This window comes from Carassius auratus, unplaced genomic scaffold (genome assembly GCF_003368295.1).
Source record: "Carassius auratus strain Wakin unplaced genomic scaffold, ASM336829v1 scaf_tig00033307, whole genome shotgun sequence".
Classification (NCBI taxonomy): domain Eukaryota; kingdom Metazoa; phylum Chordata; class Actinopteri; order Cypriniformes; family Cyprinidae; genus Carassius; species Carassius auratus.
Window position 1 is genome coordinate 88526 of NW_020526069.1, and position 25509 is coordinate 114034.

The 25509-nt window shown below is 34.9% G+C and overlaps 2 protein-coding genes across 6 annotated transcripts; both read left to right on the forward strand.

Annotated features, from left to right (window-relative positions):
* Window positions 1-1082: 1082 nt before the first annotated feature.
* On the forward strand, window positions 1083-7297 carry LOC113081174 (CXXC-type zinc finger protein 1-like). 2 transcript variants are annotated; one of them, XM_026253230.1, is made up of 16 exons: window positions 1083-1170; window positions 1298-1360; window positions 1769-1881; window positions 1980-2080; window positions 2276-2403; window positions 2534-2689; window positions 2807-2950; window positions 3335-3442; window positions 3910-4097; window positions 4185-4392; window positions 4586-4693; window positions 4802-4851; window positions 6256-6352; window positions 6441-6593; window positions 6777-6924; window positions 7030-7297. In XM_026253230.1, the coding sequence occupies exons 2-15, from the start codon at window positions 1358-1360 to the stop codon at window positions 6921-6923; spliced, it is 1704 nt and encodes a 567-aa protein (XP_026109015.1). In that variant the 5' UTR covers window positions 1083-1170; window positions 1298-1357; the 3' UTR covers window position 6924; window positions 7030-7297. The 2 variants fall into 2 exon arrangements, with proteins under 2 accessions (XP_026109015.1, XP_026109014.1); XM_026253229.1 differs by lacking the exon at window positions 1083-1170 and having other exon boundaries at window positions 1177-1360.
* Window positions 7298-8051: 754 nt separating this feature from the next.
* On the forward strand, window positions 8052-24083 carry LOC113081171 (uncharacterized). 4 transcript variants are annotated; one of them, XM_026253225.1, is made up of 14 exons: window positions 8052-8168; window positions 10967-11450; window positions 13010-13076; window positions 13586-14100; window positions 14631-14707; window positions 14813-14853; window positions 15951-16022; window positions 16184-16219; window positions 16418-16471; window positions 16883-17065; window positions 17167-17460; window positions 17628-17708; window positions 20128-20376; window positions 21988-24083. In XM_026253225.1, exons 2-14 carry the CDS (start codon window positions 11209-11211, stop codon window positions 22447-22449), a joined length of 2373 nt encoding a protein of 790 aa, XP_026109010.1. In that variant the 5' UTR covers window positions 8052-8168; window positions 10967-11208; the 3' UTR covers window positions 22450-24083. The 4 variants fall into 4 exon arrangements, with proteins under 4 accessions (XP_026109010.1, XP_026109011.1, XP_026109012.1 ...); XM_026253226.1 differs by having other exon boundaries at window positions 14816-14853; XM_026253227.1 differs by lacking the exon at window positions 15951-16022.
* The last annotated feature ends 1426 nt before the right edge of the window (window positions 24084-25509 follow it).

Below are 25509 nucleotides of genomic sequence, written 5' to 3' on the forward strand. Positions count from 1 at the left end.
ATTTATAAAACATACCTTCTTTTTCCATGTATTAATTATAGACTGATGACTGGCAATAAGTAAGCTATTGTCAGTTAACTTTTGCTCATTAATTCAGAATTATTTGTTTAAATTACTGACCATATTAACTCACATTTTTTCTCTGAATTCTCTCTGAAATGGTGGTATTATCAGCATTAATTCATTTATAATGATATAATACTCTCATTTGATTCTAACAGTAGAAAACTGAATAAAATATTCAACAATCAAATAAACTTATAGGCATTTTATAAGTGTTAAAATTACTTAATCAAATGATTAATTTAATTAATTTATGTATACTGTATAACATAAAAAGGAAACGTTTGATCTCTGTTAGCAGCTACCAAAGTTAATTTTATGCTAATTATTCTTATTAATATATTTGTATTATTATTATTTTATAATTATGTATTATTATTTTTATTTTAGGATTAATTATAGTTCTATTAGTTGTTTTGTGTGTTTATTTATCATTTTTATTATGATTTTTAAACATCTGTATGGCTACACACATGTATATACACACACACACATATATATATATATATACACACACACACACACACACACACACACACACACACATATATATATATATATATATATATATATATATATATATATATAAACAGACGTTTAAAAATAATGCATCTAAAATAAACCTTTTTTTACAAAATATATGTGAGTGTGCTATTTATATTTATTATGTATGTATGCATGTATGTATGTATTTAAGAAAAATGTTTTTTTAATATATGAACTAGATTTATATTTATAATATAAATTATATTAATATAAATATATACATGTAAAAATACATTTTATAAATATGTGTAAAAAATATATACTGTACATGTGTGTATATATATATGTATAAGTACACACACATATGTTCTAAAAAAAACTTTGATTTTGGATGCGATTAATCATTTGAAAGCACTTATACATATATATACAACTATATATATTTAATTTTTATTTATAATTTTATTTTCTTTTTATTTCATTAAACTTTTTTTATTATTTAGAGATTAAACCTTGGATTTCTACTGCCCGTCGGAGGAAACACTTACACACACATCCAGTAGGTGGCAGCAGATCGTGTGTCATGTAAACCGTAGAAGAAGAATCGTAGAGGAAGCGGAGGTAAATGTTGTTGTGCAGTGTTCCGCGGTGTAAACAAAAGCATTAACTATTAAACTATTTAAACAATTAACTGCACAGCTGTTTAGTTCACCTTGGTTATGATAGCTTATTAGTTTTTGTGCTTCAGATGTTCTAGACGACTGTGGTGACATTCCTTCCTTTTGGACATTAACCGGACAAATCTGTCATGGCAAGTGAAATTTTTTTGCACTTCTGGTTTTGTCATTAGTAATGTACAGGTTGTAATACCTTGGTACTTTGATATATATATACATACACACACACACACACCAGAATACTTAATGAATGTATTTGAAAGAATTCCATGGTGCATATGAAAAACATGCTACTTTTTTGTTAAAAATATAAAAAAAGCCATATCAAGATAATAAAGAAAATATAGCATATAGGAGCATATTAAAGCTTGTCTTTATAGTATATACAGTAACATTCTGCAGAATATAAACTGCACAGGTAGACTGTATAACAGGAACATTGTTGAAATGTAAATGTCTGGATTGAAGTAGTTACAGAACATACAGATAAGGTCAAATGTAATCCACATTCAGTTTCTTCAGTTTCTTCTCTCATGTTATAGGACAGCGAATTGTCAGACTTGGAGCAACCTCCCGGACCAGAAACGAGTCTGAACTGGAAAAATGCACCTGTTTATTGCTTTTGTCGCAAACCAGACATGAACTGCTTTATGATGTAAGATGTGTTTCTCTTTAAATGTTTGCATGCAGTTTTTTTTTTTTGTCAAACCAAATATTTTGCATCATAATGTCCCATTATTTTCATGTACACAGTGCTTGTGACAGCTGCAGTGAGTGGTTTCATGGAGACTGCATTAATATTTCCGAGAAGATGGCAAAAACCATCCGTGTTTGGTACTGTGAAAAGTGTCGAAGTAAGACATTTTTTTAATTATTCATTTTATTTTATCTAATGATTTTTTTAAACAAACTAAATATTTATTTTAATTTTAATTTATTATATTTTGTTATATAATAATTATAATTATAATTATTATTTTATCAGGGTTTTTTTTTTATTATTATAGCATCAAAAACGTCCCTTTGAATATGTACACCCTGTGATCTAGGTAAAAATGAATCCCTAGAGATCAAATTCCGTTCTAAGAAAAGCAGAGAGAAAGAAGCGGAGCCAGACTGGACCGATAACCAGCCGGACACACCGGATTTCAAGTCGGATGGACGGCGTGGGTCACGGGTGAGAAATTCTGATTTATAAAGCTGCTCTATTTCAATGAGCTTTGTGAAGACTGTGGCTGAAAATAAAATTGTTTGTCAAGTGTCAACCTTTGGACTGGCTATGGGGAATATTTGGGATTTGTCCACAGATTAAGCGCTCCGCGCGCATGTGTGGAGAATGTGAAGCCTGCATGCGCACAGAGGACTGTGGACTGTGTGACTTCTGTAAAGACATGAAGAAGTTCGGCGGCCCAAATAAGATCCGGCAGAAGTGTCGTCTAAGGCAGTGTCAAGTGCGCGCTAGGGTGCGTTTCACTCTCGTAAAAAGTGTCATATTGCCAGTGATTTTGCTTTTTCTATCAAATGTCTTAGTGGAATATTTAAAGGTATGACAATGATTACTGACTCTGTTTTTTTTTTAGAAAATGTTGCGAGTGAAGGATGAGGAGTGGGCCATGTCTAGGGGCAGAGACTATCAGGACGGCCCACTGTCTGAAGACTTCAGTGAGAATGAGCTGGAGCTGTATCAGCACTACTGTGCCGGGAAGTACGGAGACCACAGCACGGTACCTGCTTCTCCTCACACTCACATCACACTTCAGAGAAACAGAAAATACCTTTTTAAAGGAAGTAAGCCCATCTGGATATCTTGGTAAAACTTCTGGACACACATTTCCAGCAATGCAAGAACCACTCATATGCTTTTGAATGGGAAACGCTAAAAATCTTCTGATTGCAAAATGCATCAAATCAGCAATAAAACTTATAAATGTAGTTTCCTTAGATCAGGTCAGGCAAAATGTTTTGTTTTTTAGGCTGATGCATGTGCAGAAAGTAAATTACTTTATAATGTCTATAATTGGATGAGATTGACAATACTTCTTTTTGCAGAAATGGTTGTGCCTAAACTTTTTTTATGTTTTTATTCTTCTTATTTTTTTATTTACCAGGGTTGGAACAGTGATGATGATGACGGTTCATATGCTGACCCTGCTATGAGAAAGAGAGCTGTTAAAGTCAAGCATGTGAAAAGAAGAGAAAAGCGATCTGAAAAAAAGGTAAAGTCCTAAAAATATGTGCATAAAATGCTAGAACCTTTAACAAGATATTTTTTAAAAAAATTATAAAAAATATACATTTTACATTATGTATCTGTGTTTTTGGATGAGGATCATATTTGATGCATCAGGCTTAAATGAATCGTATGGTATGACAGATGAGAGTATAGAGCTCAGTTTTATTCAGAGGCCTAAACATTTTTGCAGCAAAAATATTTGGTAGCCAAAAAGTATGAAGAAATTCTGAAAGCTTGTATACTGTAAAGTATATAAGTTGTCACTCTGTATCATCCAAAAATATGTCTTAAGATGATATTTAAAATCTTAGTTTATAGTTTAGATGTAGTAGAATGTCCACGACAACGTTTTGACCATGTTTATAATTTAGAAGCCTTAAGAGAAAATCTTTAATTGATCATTGTGCTTAAAATGGAACATAATTAAAAGACTTTGTTTTCATTCATAAGAAAGAGGAGAATAAGTCTCGGAAGCACAAGCCCAAACAGAAGCACCGTGACCGGGTGAGACACAGCGAGCGGGCAGAGGTTCGGGACAGCGGAGGAGCCAGACAGTGCCTCGGACCCGGATGTGTCGAAGCTGCACGCGCCAGCTCTAAATACTGCTCTGATGACTGCGGCATGAAGCTCGCTGCCAAGTAAACCTGGAAATACTTTACAGTTTACATTTTACAGAGAGTTGTATGTAAGAGATGAGACATTTCTGTGTCTTTTTGTCTTGCCAGTCGAATCTATGAGATCCTGCCCCAGCGTATCCAGCAGTGGCAGCAGAGCCCGTGCATCGCTGAAGAACAGGGCAAGAAACTTCTAGATCGAATCCGCCGTGAGCAGCAGTCAGCTCGCACGCGACTCACTGATATGGAGAAACGCTTCCATGAGCTGGAGGGCATCATTGCTAAAGCCAAACAGCAGGTTGTGCAGCACGATGAAGAGGTGAGAGCCATCATAAACATAGTTCCAGCATTCTGTTGCTTTGAAAACACTGTAAATATGTTCAAGTATAATTATCTTATATTTTAAATGTCATTCATTCCTGTGATGCAAAGTCTATACTCCAGTCTTCAGTGTTATATGATCATTCAGACCTCATAACAGTGCGCTGGATATTGCTTTTCTTTTCCCAAAGGTCAATGAGGGTGATGACGACACAGATTTACAAATCTTCTGTGTGTCCTGCAGTCACCCAGTTAACCCCAAGGTGGCACTGCGTCACATGGAAAGGTGCTATGCCAAGGTGTGTTGTATTTTACAAATTGTGATGTGTAAACCTAAAACATTTTCACATGTTTTAGTGTTATGTTTTTAAAATTCTGTTCATGTTTCATCTCTTTCTTCTAACCAGTATGAGAGTCAGACGTCTTTTGGCTCCATGTACCCCACTCGCATAGAGGGGCAAGTACACTTTTATATAAATATATACAGTATATTAATAGTACACATTTTTAGATTAACATGCTTCCACTGTGATATAAATGTAAAAAATGTTTAGAGGTCATGAACTGCTTGTTTTTTTCATGAACTGCTACTTTTTTATAATTTTGTACAGTTCTCTAAGGTCCACTTATAATGTTATCAAGATTGAATAGGTGTGGTGGATTGTAGACTGAAGTAAACGCCCACTCTGGCATCAAATTGTGCATTGTTTACAAACGAATCTATGGTGAAATGAAGTGAACAAATTGCCAACGATTTACTGACATGGTCTGGAACTTCATTAAAAATAAAGCTAATCCACTTTAATGTTGGGATCCAACGGAAGGCAATGCAAAGACTAGCTGCGTCCCAAATGACGCACTATACACGATGCACTCATACACTATGTACTTATGCACTATGTACTCAACCATGTAGTGTATGAATTATGATCCGAGCCCCTCCCCCTCCGCTACAAAATTAAAGCTGCAACAGTTGCATGAAGTGTTATTTAATTGCATCATCCGGGTGTTTAAAGTTCTTTTTGGAATTTTCAGTGTGATCGCACTTCTCACACATATTTATACTACAAAACATCTTAAAATAGTGCGTAAGTATGCGATTTGGGACACACCTTGTGTTTGTCCTCAATTTGGCATTGCACAGCATCTTGTCTTCAGAGCATGTGTTCGTCTCTCTCGTTATTTACACTACATGTGCGAACCAATGGGCGGAGCTAAAGGCAGTGATGATGAAGCAGGCGTTGATGATCTTCTGCGGAGGCGGGGTTTATCCACTCTATTACACTTTTTTTTTCAAAATTGGCTTTAGTATAAGCTTTTTTTAGACTAGTTGAGAAAGTTTTGAGTGAAAAATGTCTCCGTTTATGACCGCTTTAATGTTTTTAAGTCTCTTCTGCTTAACAAAGCTGCATTTATTTGATCAAAAATACAGTAAAAACAGTAATATTGAAAAACAGTGTCACATGATCTGATAATGTGCTGATTTGTTGCTCAATAATTTTTTTTATTATCAATGTTGAAATCAGTTACAGTATCATTATCTATCATTAATAGAAAGTGTAGAAGAACGGCATTTACCGTATTTGAAATAAAAATATTTTTAACATTATATTTAAATTTTATTTTATTTTATATTTGTTTTCTATATGCCTATATCATGCATTTCTTCAGTGTACTGTTCTATATATATATATATATATATATATATATATATATATATTTATTTTTTTTATTTTTTTTTATTTTTTTGGTAAATTGTGGGAAAAAGTACACCTTTAATGCCTTTGACAAAAGCAAATAATATATTTGCACACAATCTTAAAGTCTCATTATTTCGGCTGTTTTTCTTCTTGAATAATAGTGCTACTCGGCTCTTCTGTGATGTTTACAATCCACAAAGCAAAACCTACTGTAAGAGACTGCAGGTTCTCTGTCCAGAACACTCCAGAGACCCAAAGGTACTTTACCACATGCATTTGATACACAAACATTTAAACTGCATAGATATTAAGGACATTAATCAGAATTGTGAATATATGCATGCAGGTCCCTGCTGATGAGGTCTGTGGTTGTCCATTGGTTCGTGATGTATTTGAACCCACTGGAGAATATTGCAAGGTGTCCAAACGCAAGTGTAACAAACACTACTGCTGGGAGAAGCTCCGCAGGGCCGAAGTGGACTTGGAACGAGTCAGAGTGGTCAGTGCATTTGCAAAGGAATCGTTTATTTGAAGGAAAGAATTTGTTTATTTGGATCAAATAAAATAGCTGTGTAATAATCTCAAAGTGATTAAGATGTTCTTGCTTTCCCACAGGATTGCATTCATGAATCTTAATCTTTCATTTCTTCAGTCATTCCCATTATGTCTTCTCCTTCCCTAGTGGTACAAGTTGGATGAATTGTTTGAGCAGGAGCGCAATCTAAAAACAGCCATGACGAATCGTGCAGGTCTCATGGCCCTCATGCTGCACCAGACAATCCAACACGACCCAGTTACCACAGACCTGAGAACTAACAAGGACAGATAAGGTTACTGTCATTCCTTTTCAATCTTTTATCCATAACATTAGCACATAATGTTCATCCATATAGCAGCTCTCCTGACAGTCTGAAGTTTTGTCTTTGATCTTACAGAGAAAAGGAACCATTGCTGGTGAAGTTGCCTGACGTTTGTGAAGAGTCAGTGTCTTAGTAGCTGTTTGTTGAAACTAATTCATGTACAACACTCTTTGTGTTTCTGCATTATGCTTTCATGTAACCCTTGGCTTTACTCTTTTGAATGGTGCTGTGACAACATTGAATTGTGAAGACATTTTTTAGATTTTTAAAGAATCTCATACCCATTTATTGTGCATTAAAAAGTAAACTGGAGAAGGATTAAAATATTTTTCTGGCGGGTGAATTGTCTGTTATTTGTGTTTACATTTCATTTCTAGTGCATCTACATAAAAAATAATCATTATTAAGGGTTTGTTGTGCTGATTGTTTTTTTATAGTCCAGATGTGGCCAAATTATTTTAACATTTTTGAGACTTGTTATAATTGCAAATAAAAGTTTGACCAAAGTTTAGATTCATGTACATGTAAGCGGTACATTTATTATTCTTGCAGGGTTGCATGATTGATTCAAAACTGGATCATTCTTATTGCGTTCCATGTAAAATGTAAAAATGTCATGCTTTTTGATCTGATCTCTGATCTGCATCAACGACCTATGACTGCGATTTTGAGGTAACGTGAATGCATTTCACTTTTCATAAACGATTAAGAATTATGATGGTGATTACCAAATGTTAAAGTGTTTATGTTGACCAAATTTGATAAAGGTAATTCAAGTCCCTTTCGGATTTGGATTCTAAGTTTATTTAGATTCACAAAATTTAAATCTGGTGTTATTAATCAAGGATGAAAAATTATGGTGCGTTTCATCGAGGAAAAACAAATTATAATTTGCTGTAAGCGATGCGCAAGTCGACAATATTATTTAATGTTATATTCGTACACGCTCGTCAAAAAAGCAAACAGACAAAACTCCGAAAAACTACAGTTACTGATGATCTAGCTTTGTTATTGTTTTACACTAATGGTGAGTATTATTGTAAGGGCTCTGACCGCTGATCTACCGCTTCATTTCTTTATTCGACACCTCAGTTAGGATCGACTTCCTACGATGCTCGTGTCAGCACATGCGCAGTAGATCGCCGAAAGTATCGCTGATCGGAGAGAACGAGGCGCAGATGAACGAGCCGATCGACTGCGCGAGACTCGATGAGGTAAGAATGTCAAAATGCTGCAAGTCTTCGATACGCTATGTTTTAGTACACGGTAAAAACGCGTGCATATAACACGCACACAACGTCAGAATTTCGAGATATCGCTGTAGTAAAAGAGTGGGGAGATCGGCGTGGTTCCGTGCAGGAGAAAGCGCTCGGAAAGTCGTTTGCGAGGCTGCTTCGCTGAAAGCAATGAAGGGGAGGGTCAACGGTGAAGGGGGGGCTGCTGGAGCTCATTCAGCACGGCGAAATGGACGGTGAAGAGTCGTGCAAAATAAACTTATCGTGTCTTTAAAATCTGCCACAGTTAATAAGGGACGTTGTCAATAAAATGCACTTACAAAACGCGTGATGTTTGATAGTGATGTCGTTAAATCGGGCGTGTTATTGATCGCACGTCGGGACAGCATTCCTCACTCCTGCGATCTGTAATGGAGGCTGGCGAAACTCGTGTCGATTTATTACGATCTGTTTATTTCGCTCACCGGTCATTTTTAGAGGTAGAAATGTTAGACATTGCTCAAACTATAACTTTATTTTTAAGATAGTTTAGTTAATTTGCGCTGAAAAGGGGGACTGTGCAATTTAATTCCGTTTCAGCGAATTGTTCATTCGCTTTTTGCGTGGTCTCTCGGTAAATTACTAATAATGACCACGAGTCCAAACAAATCAACTTTAAATTATTGGATCACATACTTAAAAAATATATATATAATGAGTCAGCTTCACTGATGTCAATCAAACTACATTACTTATATTTTATATAGTGATACATTATATACATTAATATTTAAATTAATATTTTAATGATACTTTAATATTTTATAGTGATACAGCAGCATTGTCAACTTTTAACATATTCCACTAGGCATCTAAATAAATAACGTTATAATGCATGGTGCAGAGTATGTTCACTTCTTGGGACATACTAAAATGAGTAATTACATTTTTTTTTTTTTTTTTACTTAAACCATTAAAAACTATTTTATCTCACACTGCGGTTTTGCATCTTTCTGTTGCATCACATCAAAAGGAAAACAGTCAATGTTGTTTAAAGCACTTTTTTTTTTTTAATCTGTTCCACGGTTGCATATCTTTAGAAAATCATCATACATGTTAGTCTTAGTAGCTGGAAAAGATGAGGAACTTTTTGACTAAATGGCAAAAAATTACTAGCTTGGTACATTTTCGTATTAGTAGTTAGAAAAGACAAAGAATCTAAAATTGTGCTGATAATGAGCTTCTGTATTTGTTACTTTTATTTGGCTATATGAGAGATCTCTAGGGAAAAAAAACCCCAATATTTTCTACAAACTGTACATTCTTTTTTTCTCCCACCTTTCTGAAATGTCGATTTTTACAAAACTCGTTCTGAAAACCGAGGTGTGCACTGATTGGCCAGCTGTCCAGTGTGTTGTGATTGGCCGAATGCCTCAAGCGTGTGACGGAAATGTTACTCCTTAACAAATCCTTTACATATGAAAACGTACTCACAGGCTCTGAGTCAGAAGCGCCAGATTGTCCTTGCAAAGTTGGAATTGCCCCACTTTATAGTAACAGACACTGACATTGTAGGCTACTGGTTCAGGAAACAGTCCTTGTCCTCCGTAAAATGCGATGCACACATCTGAATATTTGGGTTGAACTGTTCTGGAACAGTATTGTAAATACAACTTAACCACTGATTTCTACTTGTGTCTTCTTTTGGAAGACCAAACAAAGTAGCGTCGCTTTCACAATGAAACACAGCTTCTCCACAACATGGTGCTGGTGGCAACGGCGAGAATAAAATTTACCTTTTCTTTCTTTGCATAAACATTTGGGCGGCGTTATGCAAATCTTACCATATCGTGATGTAGACATGTGGGGGTGTGTTAGAACGAGCCATTTAGGAGGGCGTGGTTGACATAAATTTGATATTGTTTAGTTTTGGGTTTGAGACTTTAGTCTTTGCAACTTTACAGATCTTCTTTATTCACCAAGAGCTTGTAACACTCCAAAGAGAGAGGAAAACTTGAAATCGCATCATATGACCCTATTAAGCTAAAACCCACAGCGAGATTTGATTATTACTGAGATGTTGATTACATCTATTTGTCAGGTTCGTATTGTTCTTCTAGTTGTGAAAGTGCTCATTACCTTGTTCAGCCATTGAGTAGTTTTCTTAAACAGCAGTTGTATTAACCAGTTGGTTTTAATTAGAGGAAATGAGGTATTTTCCATTAAACAAACTTTAACAAATGCTGGCTGCTTGCTGGACTGTAGCGCATTTCTTTGCCATAGTAATTGCGCTGCATTGCAGATATCGAATGTTCTCAGTCCATTTGTATGCTGGCAATTCTGTCACCATGGCATCCACTCATTTCAGCATGGTTCTATAAATATTTTCCTTCATGCTACTCTATCCTGTTTCTGCTAGCTTGAGTTTTTGCAGTAGCCTAATTTAACAGAAGGGTTTTATTTACATCAGTTCATTGGGAGAGACTTTCTTAGAAACTATTGCTTAAATGTTTTATTGGTATGCAGATCGTGATGCATGTACAAAAAAATCTTATTTCTCTTTGGCAGTTTCTTAAATCATCAGTGACGATGTTAAGCTCATATGAATTCTATAGACATAGAATTCATATGTCTATAGTAATTCAGTATGTCTTTAGAAATCCATTAAGCAGCAAAAATGATCATGTTGGCAGAAATTTTTAAAACAGCCCTTACCATTATAATAATGTTACTGCATCTATAAATAATTAATTGAAAATTAAGTATTTTAGTTCTTCACATCTGCTTTTTCTTTACAGGTATGATTCATAACCAGTAAAGACATGGATGAAATATTGGATTTTTGACATTTCATGCAACCCAAGCTCTTCAGAGCTTTGAGATTACTTCTAATTTATATGGACTACAAAGTCATTTTTCCTATTTAAAAATGTGAGCTGGCGTTTCAACATCCAAATTCTTCCTGGCATGGCTTAAAAGCATTGGTCTCACAAATCTACTAGTAATACAGAGGCCTCCAGGGCAGAGAACGGGATCAGATATGACTGATGAGCTGAATGGGGCCTTGGCTGAACCGCAGATGACGAAACCGGAAGAGACTCCTCCAATTGGAGCAGATGTTGTTACTGACGATGTGGTCAATGCAGTGGGGAACAGTGTTCCTGGAAAGGTGATGTCTGAATCACCACCTGATTGGTTGAAGCCAATGGAAGAGGATGAAGATGACGGTGGTGACGGTGTCAAGAGCAGTGAATGGATCATCATGAAGACCAATGATGACGTGTATGTGTTGCTCATGCCTTATTTTTGTTTGCATTTAGTGGGATATTTTATAGTTTGGGTTAGAGGTGCAACAATATGTCACAGTACAACAATGCTACTGTAGTGTAAATAGGGCTGGGTGATATGGGCAAAAAATTATCGTGCTAATATTTTTCATATCAGTCAGTATCAATAATTATCAGTCGATGGGATCATATTGTCAAGTCAAATCACCTTTATTTATATAGCGCTTTAAACAAATTACATTGGGTCAAATAACTGAACAACATTCTTTTTTTTTTTTTAACATTCACTGTTTGAGTTTTATCAAAATTAACCATTGGTCATCTACAGTATTACACAGTTAGATCATTTCAACTTAGATGAGTTGAAAACACACACAGTACCTCATAATTGTGATAAATTGTAACTACGTATATGATTTTTATAGTACTTATATAAAAAGCAGTAGCCTAAATACATTTACTATAAATACTCTGTGGTTTTGAGCAGTGCTGCCACTCATTGAGAGCATAGACTCAAATACTATAAAGTGATGCCAAAACATCTCAGTAAGGCCACTGTTATCTTGCGAAAATTATGTCATTTGGATCCAGAGTTAAACTGTATTGATCGTGAGAGCCACCGTATCAAAGTCCCGGCCAAATTCCCACAGACCCAATTAAAAGCTCACAATCATGATGCCACATCCTATTTTTATAGCATTAAATAACTAAAAGCGAACTTATTAGAAAAACAGAACAATTGAATATACATCAGTGTGAAAAGAACTACCTAAAATGATTGTAACCATCTTTAGAAAAAATTATTTAAAGTGTAATTAGTTTTTTTTTTTTTTTTTGTCTCAAGTCCCATTAGATTACATGGAGTGGATGGGGTTTATGACATATACTGGGTCCTGCCACCTGGGGTAACATCGAACATGTTATCATTAAATCGAGGAAAAATATTTTGTGATAATTATCATTATTTTATCAACCCGCCCTAAACATCGTGAGAGTTTAGACATTAAATTTAGCATCAAATATGATGTTTATTATTTATAAGACAAAAAAAAAGCATTATTTAATAAAAAAATATTTAATACATTAACATTAAATATTTAAAACCTATACAGGTGGAGCTGGGGAAGGCGGAGGGTTTCTGAAGCGCACTGCCACTACTACAGTGAGCACTAGCCAAGTATTTGAATGTTTGAGCAGCAAGCTCATTGGCTGCTGATACAAAAAGAAAAAATCAGCTGTGCCACGTGAATAGTGATGTAATTATATCAGATTGAGTTAGAACGTATCAGTCTGCGCCATCTAGAGTTTCATGACAGAACTTTGTATTTAAATTTTTTTTTGTTTACTTTTTCAACTCAAACTGCTGTGCTGATTATTTGCAATTAAATGTTTTATTTATTAAATAATAAACTATTACTGGTCTCACACTTTTTGACCCAATTTAGTTTTTATATTTTAATTCATTTGATGATAAATCACTTTTGATAATTATACCACACCTGTTGATCATGTTCAGTTGTTGAACTGACTTTCGTACTTTTCATATTCTCACAGTCCAAAAGTAAAACGAGGCAGAGGTCGGCCCCGGAAAGGATCGCACCCAGTTTGCCCTAAAACTGAGGTTTGTGTAGCAATCTATCTTGATTTGGGGTTTGTTTGCTCCGTTAGAGAGAATAATATGTATGCACTATGGGAGCATTTGTTTTAATCAAAAATACAGTAAAACAGTAATATTGTTAAAATATTATTTCAGTTTTAAAGAACTCGTTTCTGTTGGAATATATTTTAAAATATAATTATTTCCTGAAATGCAAAGCTGAATTGTTAGCTTGATCCTTTAACATTCATTCTAATATACTTTGATTTGCTGCTTAGTTCTCAGTTATTACTTGTTAATGTGTTTTTAATATGTTTGTAGGATGTTTTTTAAATTGTATTATTTAATATAATAGCAGCATTTTTGTTTAAATCCTTTAATTAGTGGTGCTTTCTAAGGTTACTACTTTTCTAAGTATCCAGGAAAATGTCCATAATCATTTTATCTTCTTCAGTCTTAATTGAATCCTATTTTAAATTTTTACAATATTTTTAAAACACTTTCTTCTTTTCTATGTGGTTGTTTGGCGTTAGCGGATTGTTCCTCCTTTACTGGGAAGAACACGTTCTAGTAATGCATCAGGAACTGCCATTCCCGTCCCAGATCCAGCGCACACACCTGAGGCTTTACCCAGAAATCTGCAGAGCATCAATCACAACCCGATATCAACATCTGAAAAACCCAGACTCATCCCCATCTCACCTGCAGGGGGCAGCAGCCTCTCCACAACCCCCAACACCGAATTTCACAGCCCTCCACGCCTCACGAGGGTCACGCCGCTCAGTTTCGACACATCCGTGACACAGAATTTCGTTCACACTCCAGCTGTAAAATTGGGTAATGTTTCCAGACAGAGTGTTTCCTTTACTGAACCTGCGAGAGATGGCACTGAACTTCCCCTTCAGCTCTGGCTTTGTCCTCCTATGGAGCCCATTAGCCCTACAAAAACTCAGGATATGTTCTCAGATCAGATTGTAAGTTCAGCAAATTTTCCGGGGACTACGCTTAATGGATCAGTGACCCTAAAAGAAAGTCTTCCTCTGCTCAGGTGAACAAATCTGACTCATTTCATACCACTGACTCATTTTATTTACCGTATTTTTCGGACTATAAGTCGCACCTGAGTATAAGTCGCATCAGTCCAAAAATACGTCATGATGAGGAAAAAAACATACATAAGTCGCATTGGACTAAAAGTCGCATTTTAGAAACAATAACGAAGAGAAAACATTACCGTCTACAGCCACGAGAGGGCGCTCTATGTCTTCAGTGTAGACTACAGGAGCACTGAGCAGCATAGAGCGCCCTTTCGCGGCTGTAGATGGTAATGTTTTCTCTTGGTTCATGTTTCTTGGTTCATTTCTCTCGGTTCATGTCATGACATCGCCCCTGACTATAAGTCGCAGGACCAGCCAAACTATGAAAAAAAAGTGTGACTTATACGGTATATATTTTGCATGCTCTATTTTTAACTAGGTTCACAAATGTTTTAACATTGTGTCCAGTTCATGGTTTCTGCAGGTCTTAAAAAGTCTTTAGTTTACCTTCATAAAGTCCGAGTTGTTTGTGTTTCTTCAGTGAATGTGAAAGCTGTGGCTGCGCTTTTCCTGCTCAGAAGATCGGAGACGTAATGTGCTACGGATGTAGGCCTAAATGTATGTGAATTTGTGTTTACAGTATTCATTTCAGCAAGCAGTGGAGGATAAGTATGATATTGTGTGATTTGCATTGTTTAATTTCTTTATTTCTCATTTCTGCAGCAGACAAGAAGCAGTCTCCTCCAAATATTGTGTTTAGGAAGGTATGTACCATTAGACAGGCATCGCAAAAGATCTCATTCCTGCTTTTCTGTACTTTCTGACACTGATTCTTGAGACTGTGATAAAACCAAGAGTTTATGTGGCAGAAATGGTTTTGGGTTGTTCAGAGCTAATTATGTGTGTTGTGGTCCTGCTTCTAATGTTTCTTTAATGATCCAAAAGTTGTTGTTTTTTGTTTACTATTGTTTATATTTAATTTAAGTTTAAATAATTTTATATTATATATTAGTAATATTACTAAGACTATTTTTAATAAGTTTATTTATTATATATAATTTTTTAATAAGGTACAATTTTTATTATATATTATTATGTTATATTATGTAATATTTAAATATTCATATTTTATAGATAAATAGAAATAAAACTTTTTATATATTTAGGATATTTGTATAATATTTTATGTTTTTGTATATGAAGTATTGAGTTTTGTTCTGAAGTTGTATTTTTATTAAACATTTTTTAGTGAGTAATATTGTTGCTAACAGAAATATATAAATAAAAAATATAAAATTAGCACATTTTTTAAAGAATATTCTAGTGATCATCTCTAGTTCATTTCAAATCGGAAATGTCATTGTATTTTGAGACATGATTTTCCCCATGTATCAGTGCTGTATAAATATTTTTTAAGGCAAACTGCACACAAATACATTTGTATATATTATTTTATTTTAATTGTACTTGCCAGAACGTCCATTGATGGACCTTATTACTCATCTGTGCTGTGTTGTTGATGTTGTGAAGTGGACATGAAGCAGTGCATCTGTGTTCATGTCAGCTCTGTGGGAGGTAAAAGGCTTTGGCGATATTTTTGCGTTTGAACTAATTTCCCTTTTTGTCTGCTCTCAATATATAAGCCCAAACTAGTTTGTTTATCGTAAGTAGCTGAAAAGCTAGGTCCAGATTATCCTCGATTTCTCTGCTAGCATTCTTTCATTCTCTTGATTATTCTTTTCTAGTAACTTACTTTCCCTCTTATTTCCGATTCTGTTGAATATAACACCTTAGTTATCATATTTCCTTTGCTTCATTTTTATTATGCTTTTTTTATTTTATCTTTATGATTATTTTCAAGGTGGGGCAGGATCAGTGGGAGGTTGGGAAAACAACAAAAAAAACAAAAAAACATCCAAGAAAACAAGTTCTGGTAATGATAATCGCATGACATCATATAGACACATTCGTTATGTTTTTGGGTGGAAACGTGAAACTGCAGCATACACAAAAGCATTGCCAAAGATCATCCAAAAATTCATCAATAGCTGAACTAATTCACACCTAAACATAACGTCACTCTGTCTCTCACAGAAACAACGTCCCGAACACAAGAAAACTGTCAAAATGGTGAGTCTACATGCTTTATGGAGCTAAATCTTTTTTTTTTTCCTTCACATATATTTAGTCTTTACAATGTAAAAGGGATCAGTGGATGGTTACTCATTCATAACTCTGATGGCTGATTCATTGTGTGATGCATATAGTGCAGAAATCACAATAAATTCAGGAAATACTAATCCAGGTTATTATTGTGTGTTTTTATAGGATTTTGTCCCTGATGGTGATGATGATGATGATGACGATGATGATGATGATGAGGTGAGTGATTTGGCAGCACATGCATCTTTTTTGGTGTTTTTAATGATTGTGGCATGGGAGGTTTTTTTTACCCTATGAAGCCTTCTGCATTATATTTGAGACCTCTAAATTATCACCATGATCAAAAAGTGCTGAAAAACCCTTAAAAACTGTAAAAAAAAAAAAAAAATAGAATTCTAAATTCTAAAGTGTCAATAAACTGTTTCATTTAATTGTGAAACTATTATTTCATATGTGTCAGGCTTTACATGTTTTGAGCATATTACGAATTGGACATGGAATATTCTTTTCCTGGTTATTGCTGAGCTCATAAAACCACTTTAAACCTAAATTAAGGTTTTATTACATTTAAAAAAAATCTGCACTTTATTACCGGAAGAGCACAATTTCTCTGTCTGTTCTTGATTTCAGGTTGTGAAGAAGCGCAGTCGCAGGATGTGTCAGCAGTGTGATGCGTGCCTTCGCGAAGACGACTGTGGCACATGTGACTTCTGCGTGGACAAGCCCAAGTTTGGTGGCAGCAACAAGAAAAAGCAGAAATGCCGCTTACGCCAGTGCAAGCTTCAGTCAAGGCTTCATGGTCAAAAAGGAAATGTACGTATTTCTCTGACTAGCATCTGCTGGCATCGCCTGACCGTATGCCAGATACACACACATGCCAGATGAGTTTAGACAGATGTTTCTTGTTTTATCAGATCGTGGAGGGAAAGCGAAATCCATCCCTTCCACGGAGAAGGAGAGATGAGAAGCCCAAGCTCAAGAGGCGCGGGAGACCGTCGAAAAAACAGAAACCTAGAAGCAACCCCTGGGAGGATGATGACGAAGTGTATTATAAGGACGAGGATGACAAAGAAGACTTGAGGCGTTATAAGATGAATGGCAGGAGGAAAGGAGGAAAGAGGAAATGGAAGTACAGTTTTAAGGAAGAAGAGGAAGACGTCTTCATTGAGGCCGTGATTGAGGAAGACGGAGCGTCCAACACAGAGGAGGTTTCTGGTTTCTGAGTCATGAAGTTGTCAGGAATTATAGTCATTTTTATACGATGGGATTGCAGCATTAGACTATATCAATATCACTCAGTTAGGTTCTTCAATGTTTTCATGATTGTATTTAATGTTATATTATCTGTTTACTATTTTTTTTATTTTTATAATAGAATCCTGATATTTTGGCCAATCAGAGGTCAGCGATGGTGTCTAATGAGATGCACTCAAACACGTCTGGACTCAGTGCTCAGGTTACTTTCTACATCATTTTTGTTTCCAGCCTTGATTCTGAAATTAGTTTCCTAATTCATAGGCTTCAAAAAATATATACATATATAAAACAAAGATTTCTAAGCCTTGAAATAAACATATTAGCTCTGAGATGAATTGTAACTCTTTTATTTAAAAAAGAAAAAAAGAAGGTACAATGAGGACTTATATTAACAGTGTATGCTTTTCATCCAGAGTGTCCTACATTGCATTCAGATTATTATGTCACTGTTAACAAAAACAAGAATTTAAAAAACTATTATTTATATATATATATATATATATATATATATATATATATATATATATATAATAGGGATGCACCGGTTGACCGGCCATAAATCGGAACCGGACGGTTTTTGCTTAAAATACGCGATCGGCAATCGGCCGGTTTTTTGTATTTTCTCAGCCGATTTTTTCCGGAAGTTCGCTCGCGTGCACAGACTACGTTGTAATCGTTCGCTATGTCATTTGTGTGGAACAGTATTTCGAAATTTGTGCGCAGGACCATAGACAGTAAAAGAAACGCAGGACACCGGCAGCCGATCAGTTCTGGAAATGCAGAGCTTCATGTCTGAGGCACAGATAGCAGGAAGCGATCAGCCGTTGGTGTACTGGCGCACAAATAAAAGTCCCTTTCCTGCGCGCACTAAACCGGTCCGAGCCCTGAAGACGAGTAGACCGTGAAGACATGTTCAGCTCAGTTTCTCACGTGTTGGATGAGAAACGAAACGGACTAAACTGTGACAAAACGGATTTTTTATTAGAGCTTGCATACACGTTTGAAAAGCCAGAAATAAACGTCAGTTCTGCATTAGGATGATTATTTTTTTTATTTTACCTTAAAATTACATAGACTTAATTTAATTTAAAAATCACCTTCTGTAATACACTGAAAAAAGTGTTTCATTCATCCAATTAAAACATTTTAGGGTAATGATTCACATCTATAAATATTTTTTTTTACTTGAGACAATAAGTTATTTATTTTTCACTGGCTCAAGTAAAAATATATAGCTGTGAATCATTACCCTAATTTTTACATTTTTATTGGATGAATGAAACACTTTGCATCTTTGTTTTATTCGCATCAACATTATTTGATTTTAACATTTTGGAAAATGTATTTATATAGCATACTTTTAGTCTCACTGGTAAAGAGCTTTTTTTTTATTTAAAACCAAATTTAAAAACTAAAATACTGAATGCTGATTAAGAAACATCTTATTGAATGTGTGTTGATTGTGTTGTTTGGATTGTAGAACTATGCAGTTATTGCCTTTAATTTCAAATGGTTACAGTTAATCTTTTAATTTAAGGCCAGTTCTCTGTAGTTTCAACCCAATTCAAAAACCAAAGCTAAATGCTGATGTCTGTACCATGTTTGTATTGAATGTAGGCTACTTATTGTGCAGTAACTGCCTTTAATTTCAGATGGTTACGGTTATTGTTTTCAATAGCCAAAAGCAAGTTTGGCCTATTAAATACCAAATATCTTGTTTATGCACACTTTCCTTCTTTCTTGTTTGTTGCTTAAAAAAAAATCGGCCAGTTTGCTTGTAAAAAAATCGGTATCGGAATCGGCCACGAAAAATCATGATCGGTGCATCCCTAATATATAATATACATTTCTTTTTTTTTTTTTCATTAACGCTATAAAATTACAGTACCACTATTAATGGATGTGTAAATGTTTAATTTCAAACATTAAACTATATAATTTGTATTTTGATATAGAACAGCAAGGAACCATTAAAATGGTAACACTTTACAATACGGTGCATTAGTTAATATTAATTAATACATTAATGTTAACAGTATTACACTATTTATTAATCTTTGTGTTTATTAATAAAAGTAAAGTTGTTCATTATTTCATGTGAGCTCAAGTCCATTCATTAATATCTACAGAAAAAAAACATTGGATTTTAGTAATGTGTTAGTAAATTTAGCAGTCAGTATGAATTGAAATTAATAACTGTTTTACAAGTATTTAATTGTAAGTTCATGTTAACAAATGTAGTTAACTAAAGTTAACAAAAGAAACCTTATTGTAAAGTGTAACCATTTAAAGCTTTTCTTTTATAGTTTCTCATACAAGTATTGGGAGGCGGTTAGTGCATGCTGCCTTCACAAATTTGGAGTATTTATTTATGCTCTAGTGATCTAATAATGAACATTATTTAGTTATGTACATAACATTACCTTCGATGGTTGCAAAATATGGTGAATCTTGCATCAGGATTGTTGGTAGTTCACCAGGAGTTTTTCATTTTGTTTTTGAGGCAGTCTGTATTTTTTCCAGATTAAAAGTGCAACCTGCATCATCCAGTTATGTATGTTTTGAGTTGGTTTCCCGCTGAAAGCTGATGTTTGTCTGGATTTCTGCATGTTTCACAGGGATTATACTACAACATGTCAGGCGTGCCGGCGGCTCCTTACGTGCTCGGATCAGTACCTCTGTGTAACAGCAATCCAGCGCCAATGGGTCAGGTGACCAGCTCTCTGCCGATGGCGGACGATGGGACTCAGAACGGGTTTCTTCAGATCGAGATGGTGAGAGTGGGATCACCACCGTCACATTACACAGAAGCAGCTCAGGACACAGAACAACACGTGTCAGAACCACTACAGGAGCCCACGCCGGTGGTGAGTCTGTCTTCACTGCTGCCCAATACAGCAATATTCATGTTTGAATGTTTTTGAAAGAAGTCTCTTCTGCTCTTCAAGACTGCATTTATTAGATCAAAAATACAGTAAAACTATTATATTGTGAAATGTTATTACAATTTAAATTAAGTCTTTTCTATTTGAATATACTTTATAATGTAATTTATTCCTGTGATGCGCAGCTGTATTTTCAGCATCATTACTCCTGTCTTCAGTGTCACATGATCCTTCAGGAATCATTCTAATCTGCTGATTTGCTGCTCAAGAAACATGTATTATTATCAGATTCAGTGCTGAAAAGAGTTAATATTTTTGTGCAAACCATGATACGGTTCTTAAATGAATGGAAAGTTCAAAAGAACAGCTTTTATTTGAAAAAGAAATCTTTTGTAACATTAGAAAAGTCTTTAATCTCAGATTTTATCAGTTTATCAGAACAAAATATAATTTTAATATATATATATATATATATATATATTTTTTTTTACTTTGATTTAATTTGAACTCATATTAATTACATTTTATAACTTAAATTTCTAAAATTATTTCGTAAGTAAATCTCCAATTGTTTAACAGTTTAACAGTTATATAATATTTATAAAAGAAAATCTTTCTTTGCATTTACAGTCTAATTTTAATTAGAATATTATTATATTTTAAAATATTAAAGTGGCACAAGCACGCCCTCAAGCGAACAGTTTCACAAAAAAAGGAGGTTTTATTGATTATCAATTTATTAAAAGGCCTAAGCATTTTTCACAGTGTTTGTAAAGTGTTAATGGATCATGTTGATAGTTAAAGTGATTTTTCTACACCTGGGGTTATTCTTTTAGGATACTTGGGCAGAACTATATATATATATATATATACACAAAAAATCATCACCATTACATAAATTCATTAAAAGACAAAATGTCTTAAAAAACAAGTTAAGTTAGTTCTTATTTTGTTTCCAGATACTACTTGGTTTTATAACTTTTTTGTATTATTGTGTACAATGAAATTCAGTGATGTTTATGTGTCAGTCTTTACAGCCATTACAAAATGTGACCTCGGAGCACAAAAGCAGTCTCTGGGGTATATTTTTAGCAATAGCCCAAAAAACATTGTATGGGTCAAAATTATAGATTTTTCTTTTATGGCAAAAATCATTAGTATATTAAGTAAAGATCATGTTCCAAGAAGATATTTAGTATATTTCCTACCATAAATATATAAAAACGTAATTTTTTTGATTAGTAATATGCATTGCTATGAACTTCATTTGGACAACTTTAAAGGTGATTTTCCTCAGTATTTAGATTTTTTTGCACCCTCAGATTCCAAAATTTCAAATAGTTGTATCACGGCCAAATATTGTCTGATCCTAACAATACATCACCATACATCAATGGAAAGCTTATTTGTTCAGCTTTCAAGTGATGTATAAATCTCAATTTTAAGAAATTGACCCTTATGACTGGTTTGTCCTCTAACCCCTATTTTGAATCATTGTGGTGATTGTTGATTTAAAATACTTCCAGCACAATCAGAGATTTCCGCAGCTATCAAGCAGGTCAGACCATGCAAATGTCACATCTGCTTTCATAGATCACTCACATCTTCAGTCTGGTGGGAGGAGAGAACGACCGAGACCAAGGCCTGATGGAGCTGTTCACTTCCCTAGGCCAGACCGTGCTGCCCGCTCACTGGGTGGGCGTCATGTCCAAAGGCCCCATCCTCCAGCTCCTGCAGTGCTCCAAAATCTCCAGCATGGCTGACACGGTGGTCCAGATCGAGAAGGGCTACTTCTACCAGGTCAGTGTCCAGAACCAGCCTCTCCTGCTCATGCACGCCGTCTACTCACGCCACCCCACCTGCCTCGAATCGGTCGATGAAGTGGTGTCGCTCTTGCTGGATTTGGAAGGGCTGGGTGTGTGTCAGGGCTACCAGAACTTCCACATGGGCTCACCGCGGGAGCCTAGAATGAGCGTGAGAGCGGCTCTGTGCGATTTACTCATTCCCAAGGACGAGGAACAGTGTCCAAAATGCACACATGCTGTGGAGGGTTGAGCAGCTGTGTGAGAATCGACTGTAAACAAGAATCCTCCTCCACCAGCTTTGAAGCTTATAGTGCAGCCAGAACTGTTTCTGACCTCATGATGAACTGACTTAAAAAATGGTGCTTCTTCATGTAATGTTTTTTTTTAAGAAAGAAGTTAATGATTCAAAAAAGGACCTGCAAAACACTGAGTTTTACTGAAATCCCTTTTTTTCCGTTGCTTTCCAGTTGGGATTAGGACATAAATACAATCAGCTCTCATTTAAACTACCTCTTCATTATTTCATGAACCCATATTAACCTTAAACCTCCCACGTGCCCTTACTGACTCAGAAGTTTGGTGAACAAGTTTATTGTTGTACAATGACAAGCACGGAAGCTTGTTTCCACCATAGGATAAAAAATACAAAAAGCTATTTTTATCTGACAATGCAGACTTTTTTTTCTTGTGATCGCAAGATATAAAATCAGAATTTCAAGATATAAACTAAATTCACAATTGCAGGGGGAAAATAATCTGAATTGTCACTTATTTTTATTTTGTGGCAGAAACAAACAAAAAAATAGCGAGGTCTAAACTGAGAATTTCGAGAGAAGAATTTGGAATTGGAATTGCAAAAAAGAACATCAGAATTTAGATCAATCAGAACAATCAGAGATTATATCTCGCAGTTCTGAGAAAAAAATCTGTATTGTGAGATTAAGTCACAGTTACCATATTATTTTTTAGTATTCTGTCGCAAAATATTTTTTTTATTCTGTACTAACTTTGTCATGCTACATTTGGCATTAATGGTTCAAATCTAAAGTTATTTGAAAGTAATTTTAAACCAAAGTCATTCAACCTTTTAAAATAATTTTTTTTTTATTGATGCCTTTTTTTAGCCCAAAGCTAGCACACCGTCTTTCATTGTGTGTGTTATTACGTGTGCAACAGAAGATACGCTCCGGTCTTTTTTTGTCCTGTTGTTAATCACACCTGCTTTCATGTGACTCAATTGTGTTACGTATGATAAAGTGCAGCTAATGGCATTGCGATCCACAGTGCATCTGTGTGCATTTTTGCTGTTGTGTGTATTATTCCCAGCCTACAGCAGACATCCGGCCTGAGGAGATTTCAGTGATCAGCCTTTATACGGTTTAGGTATATTTGAATTCTTCCTAGTAGAAAAATCGATGCGGTTAACATTTGACTAGTTTTTATTTGTTTTTCATTCCTGAGTGATTCTAATTCTAATGTTTAAGGCAGCATTTTTTTTTTTACCTCTACCCCTTCAAATCTGTGTAAAATAAGGTGTAAAATATACATAATTGCCTGAAATTATTTATAAGTAGAGGATGTAAGCTAGAGGTGATTCTGAGAGCGTCTCTGTATTGTAAATCTTGCTCTTTTGGTCTGTTTAACCACCGATTTCAGTTTTTGAAACACTGTAAAGTAAGATTTTTATGAATTACATAGAGAGAAAATTCTGCTCCTTGACAATCAGAATCACTCTTGAATCATCATGATGTAATGCAGGGGTTTTTGAACTTTTTGGTCCATGAAGAATCTAGAAAAAAAAAACACTTTGCAACATGTACTTTTTGATGTGGTAACTTGCAATTAATAAAATACGATTTCATGCAATAAATTTATTGAATTTGACCGATTTTATGACTTTTCAGTTGACACCATTTGTAATGGTAAAACATTAAAACTCTAATTTAGCTTGTATTTAAATCAAATGGGGCTTCCGAACAACATTTGCTGTGAAAAGCGGTATACAAATGCATTAAGATTGAATTTAAAATGTTTATGCATTCAACTACATGTGTAATATCATGCTTGCAGTTTTAGTCTCACAGTATAAATTGAACTTTATGCATGAAAATATACAGATGGCTTTATATTTCATATCTCGCAAGAGGATCATATGGATGTTGAAAGCCCTGATGTAAGTGTCATTTCAGTAGTTTTCCACAAGAGGACCTTGTTCTCTTAATTTAGCAATGCATGGAGGAGCAGCAGATGCTTATGAATTGACCTTTTTGAAGCAACACTTTACTTCTCTCTTAAAAGATTTCTATTATGGAAGACAAAAATGTTATTCCTGTATTTGCTGTGACTCTTGGAGACACCTGGAGTCAGTTCTTATGGGTTGAGCACAGTGAGTCGAGAGAGAGAGAGAGAGAGACTCATTCATGGTGTTGTGCATCGATCCTGAATGAGCTGCTTTGTTTCCATACGGAAGTGAGAGAAAGTGACCCCAGTGGCCTTCCGTCTGATATCTGGCTTTCGCATTCAGTCTCAGCCTGATATTCATATCCTCCGTGAATCACTATTTTAGCATGTGTGCTTTCAGTGGATCTGCCAGATTCCACTTACAAAGAGAAAGAGGCTTTCAAATGTAGAAAAAAAACAACCCAATTTGGTAATTTCATTGTTACATTTGTGTATTCTTTTGCATTAAAGAGCTAGTTCACCTTCAGTTGCTGGTCTCCACTGACTTGCATAGGTCTTTTCTCTCTCCATATTATGGAAGTCAATGGGGAACAGCAGGTGAAGATGAACTATCTCTTTAAGATAAGGCGACAGCTTTAGAATTTTTGTGCAGGATTTCAGGCCTGTGTTGAGGACCAGACCATCAACAAATCAAACTCAACCAGAGATATTGAATGGGAAGCTGATTTATCCACCAATACTTAATCTCCAACAAGGCTTTATGGATTATGGCTGTGGTTTAACCCCTGAGATGCCAGAAGGGTCAAGTAATCAGGCATCAATCAGAGAATTAATAACACAGCTGATGCATAACAATTTACAGTTTCATATATATCTATATATATATAGAGAGAGAGAGAGAGAGCGAGAACATTCGGTATTTAAATAATAGTATAATTATATATATATATATATATATATATATTATTACAAGTATGAGTATTGTATATTTACTCAATTGAAGATTGATGTGCTTTAAATATTTTTAAATTCAATAAAATAAAGTTTTTATGTACATTTTTTTTGTGTATATATATATATATATATATATATATATATATATATATATATATATATATATATATATATA

What these genes read in the sequence shown, in the direction of transcription:
- LOC113081174 (XM_026253230.1), top strand. An exon ending in AGTGTCAAGTGCGCGCTAGG is followed by an intron (nt 2,690 to 2,806) that starts GTGCGTTTCACT and finishes TTTTTTTTTTAG; the next exon opens with AAAATGTTGCGAGTGAAGGA. An exon ending in GGCATGAAGCTCGCTGCCAA is followed by an intron (nt 4,098 to 4,184) that starts GTAAACCTGGAA and finishes TTGTCTTGCCAG; the next exon opens with TCGAATCTATGAGATCCTGC.
- LOC113081171 (XM_026253225.1), top strand. Translation starts at nt 11,209, where the DNA reads ATGACTGATGAGCTGAATGGGGCCTTGGCTGAACCGCAGATGACGAAA. An exon ending in ATGAAGACCAATGATGACGT is followed by an intron (nt 11,451 to 13,009) that starts GTATGTGTTGCT and finishes ATATTCTCACAG; the next exon opens with TCCAAAAGTAAAACGAGGCA. An exon ending in TTCATGGTCAAAAAGGAAAT is followed by an intron (nt 17,066 to 17,166) that starts GTACGTATTTCT and finishes TTGTTTTATCAG; the next exon opens with ATCGTGGAGGGAAAGCGAAA.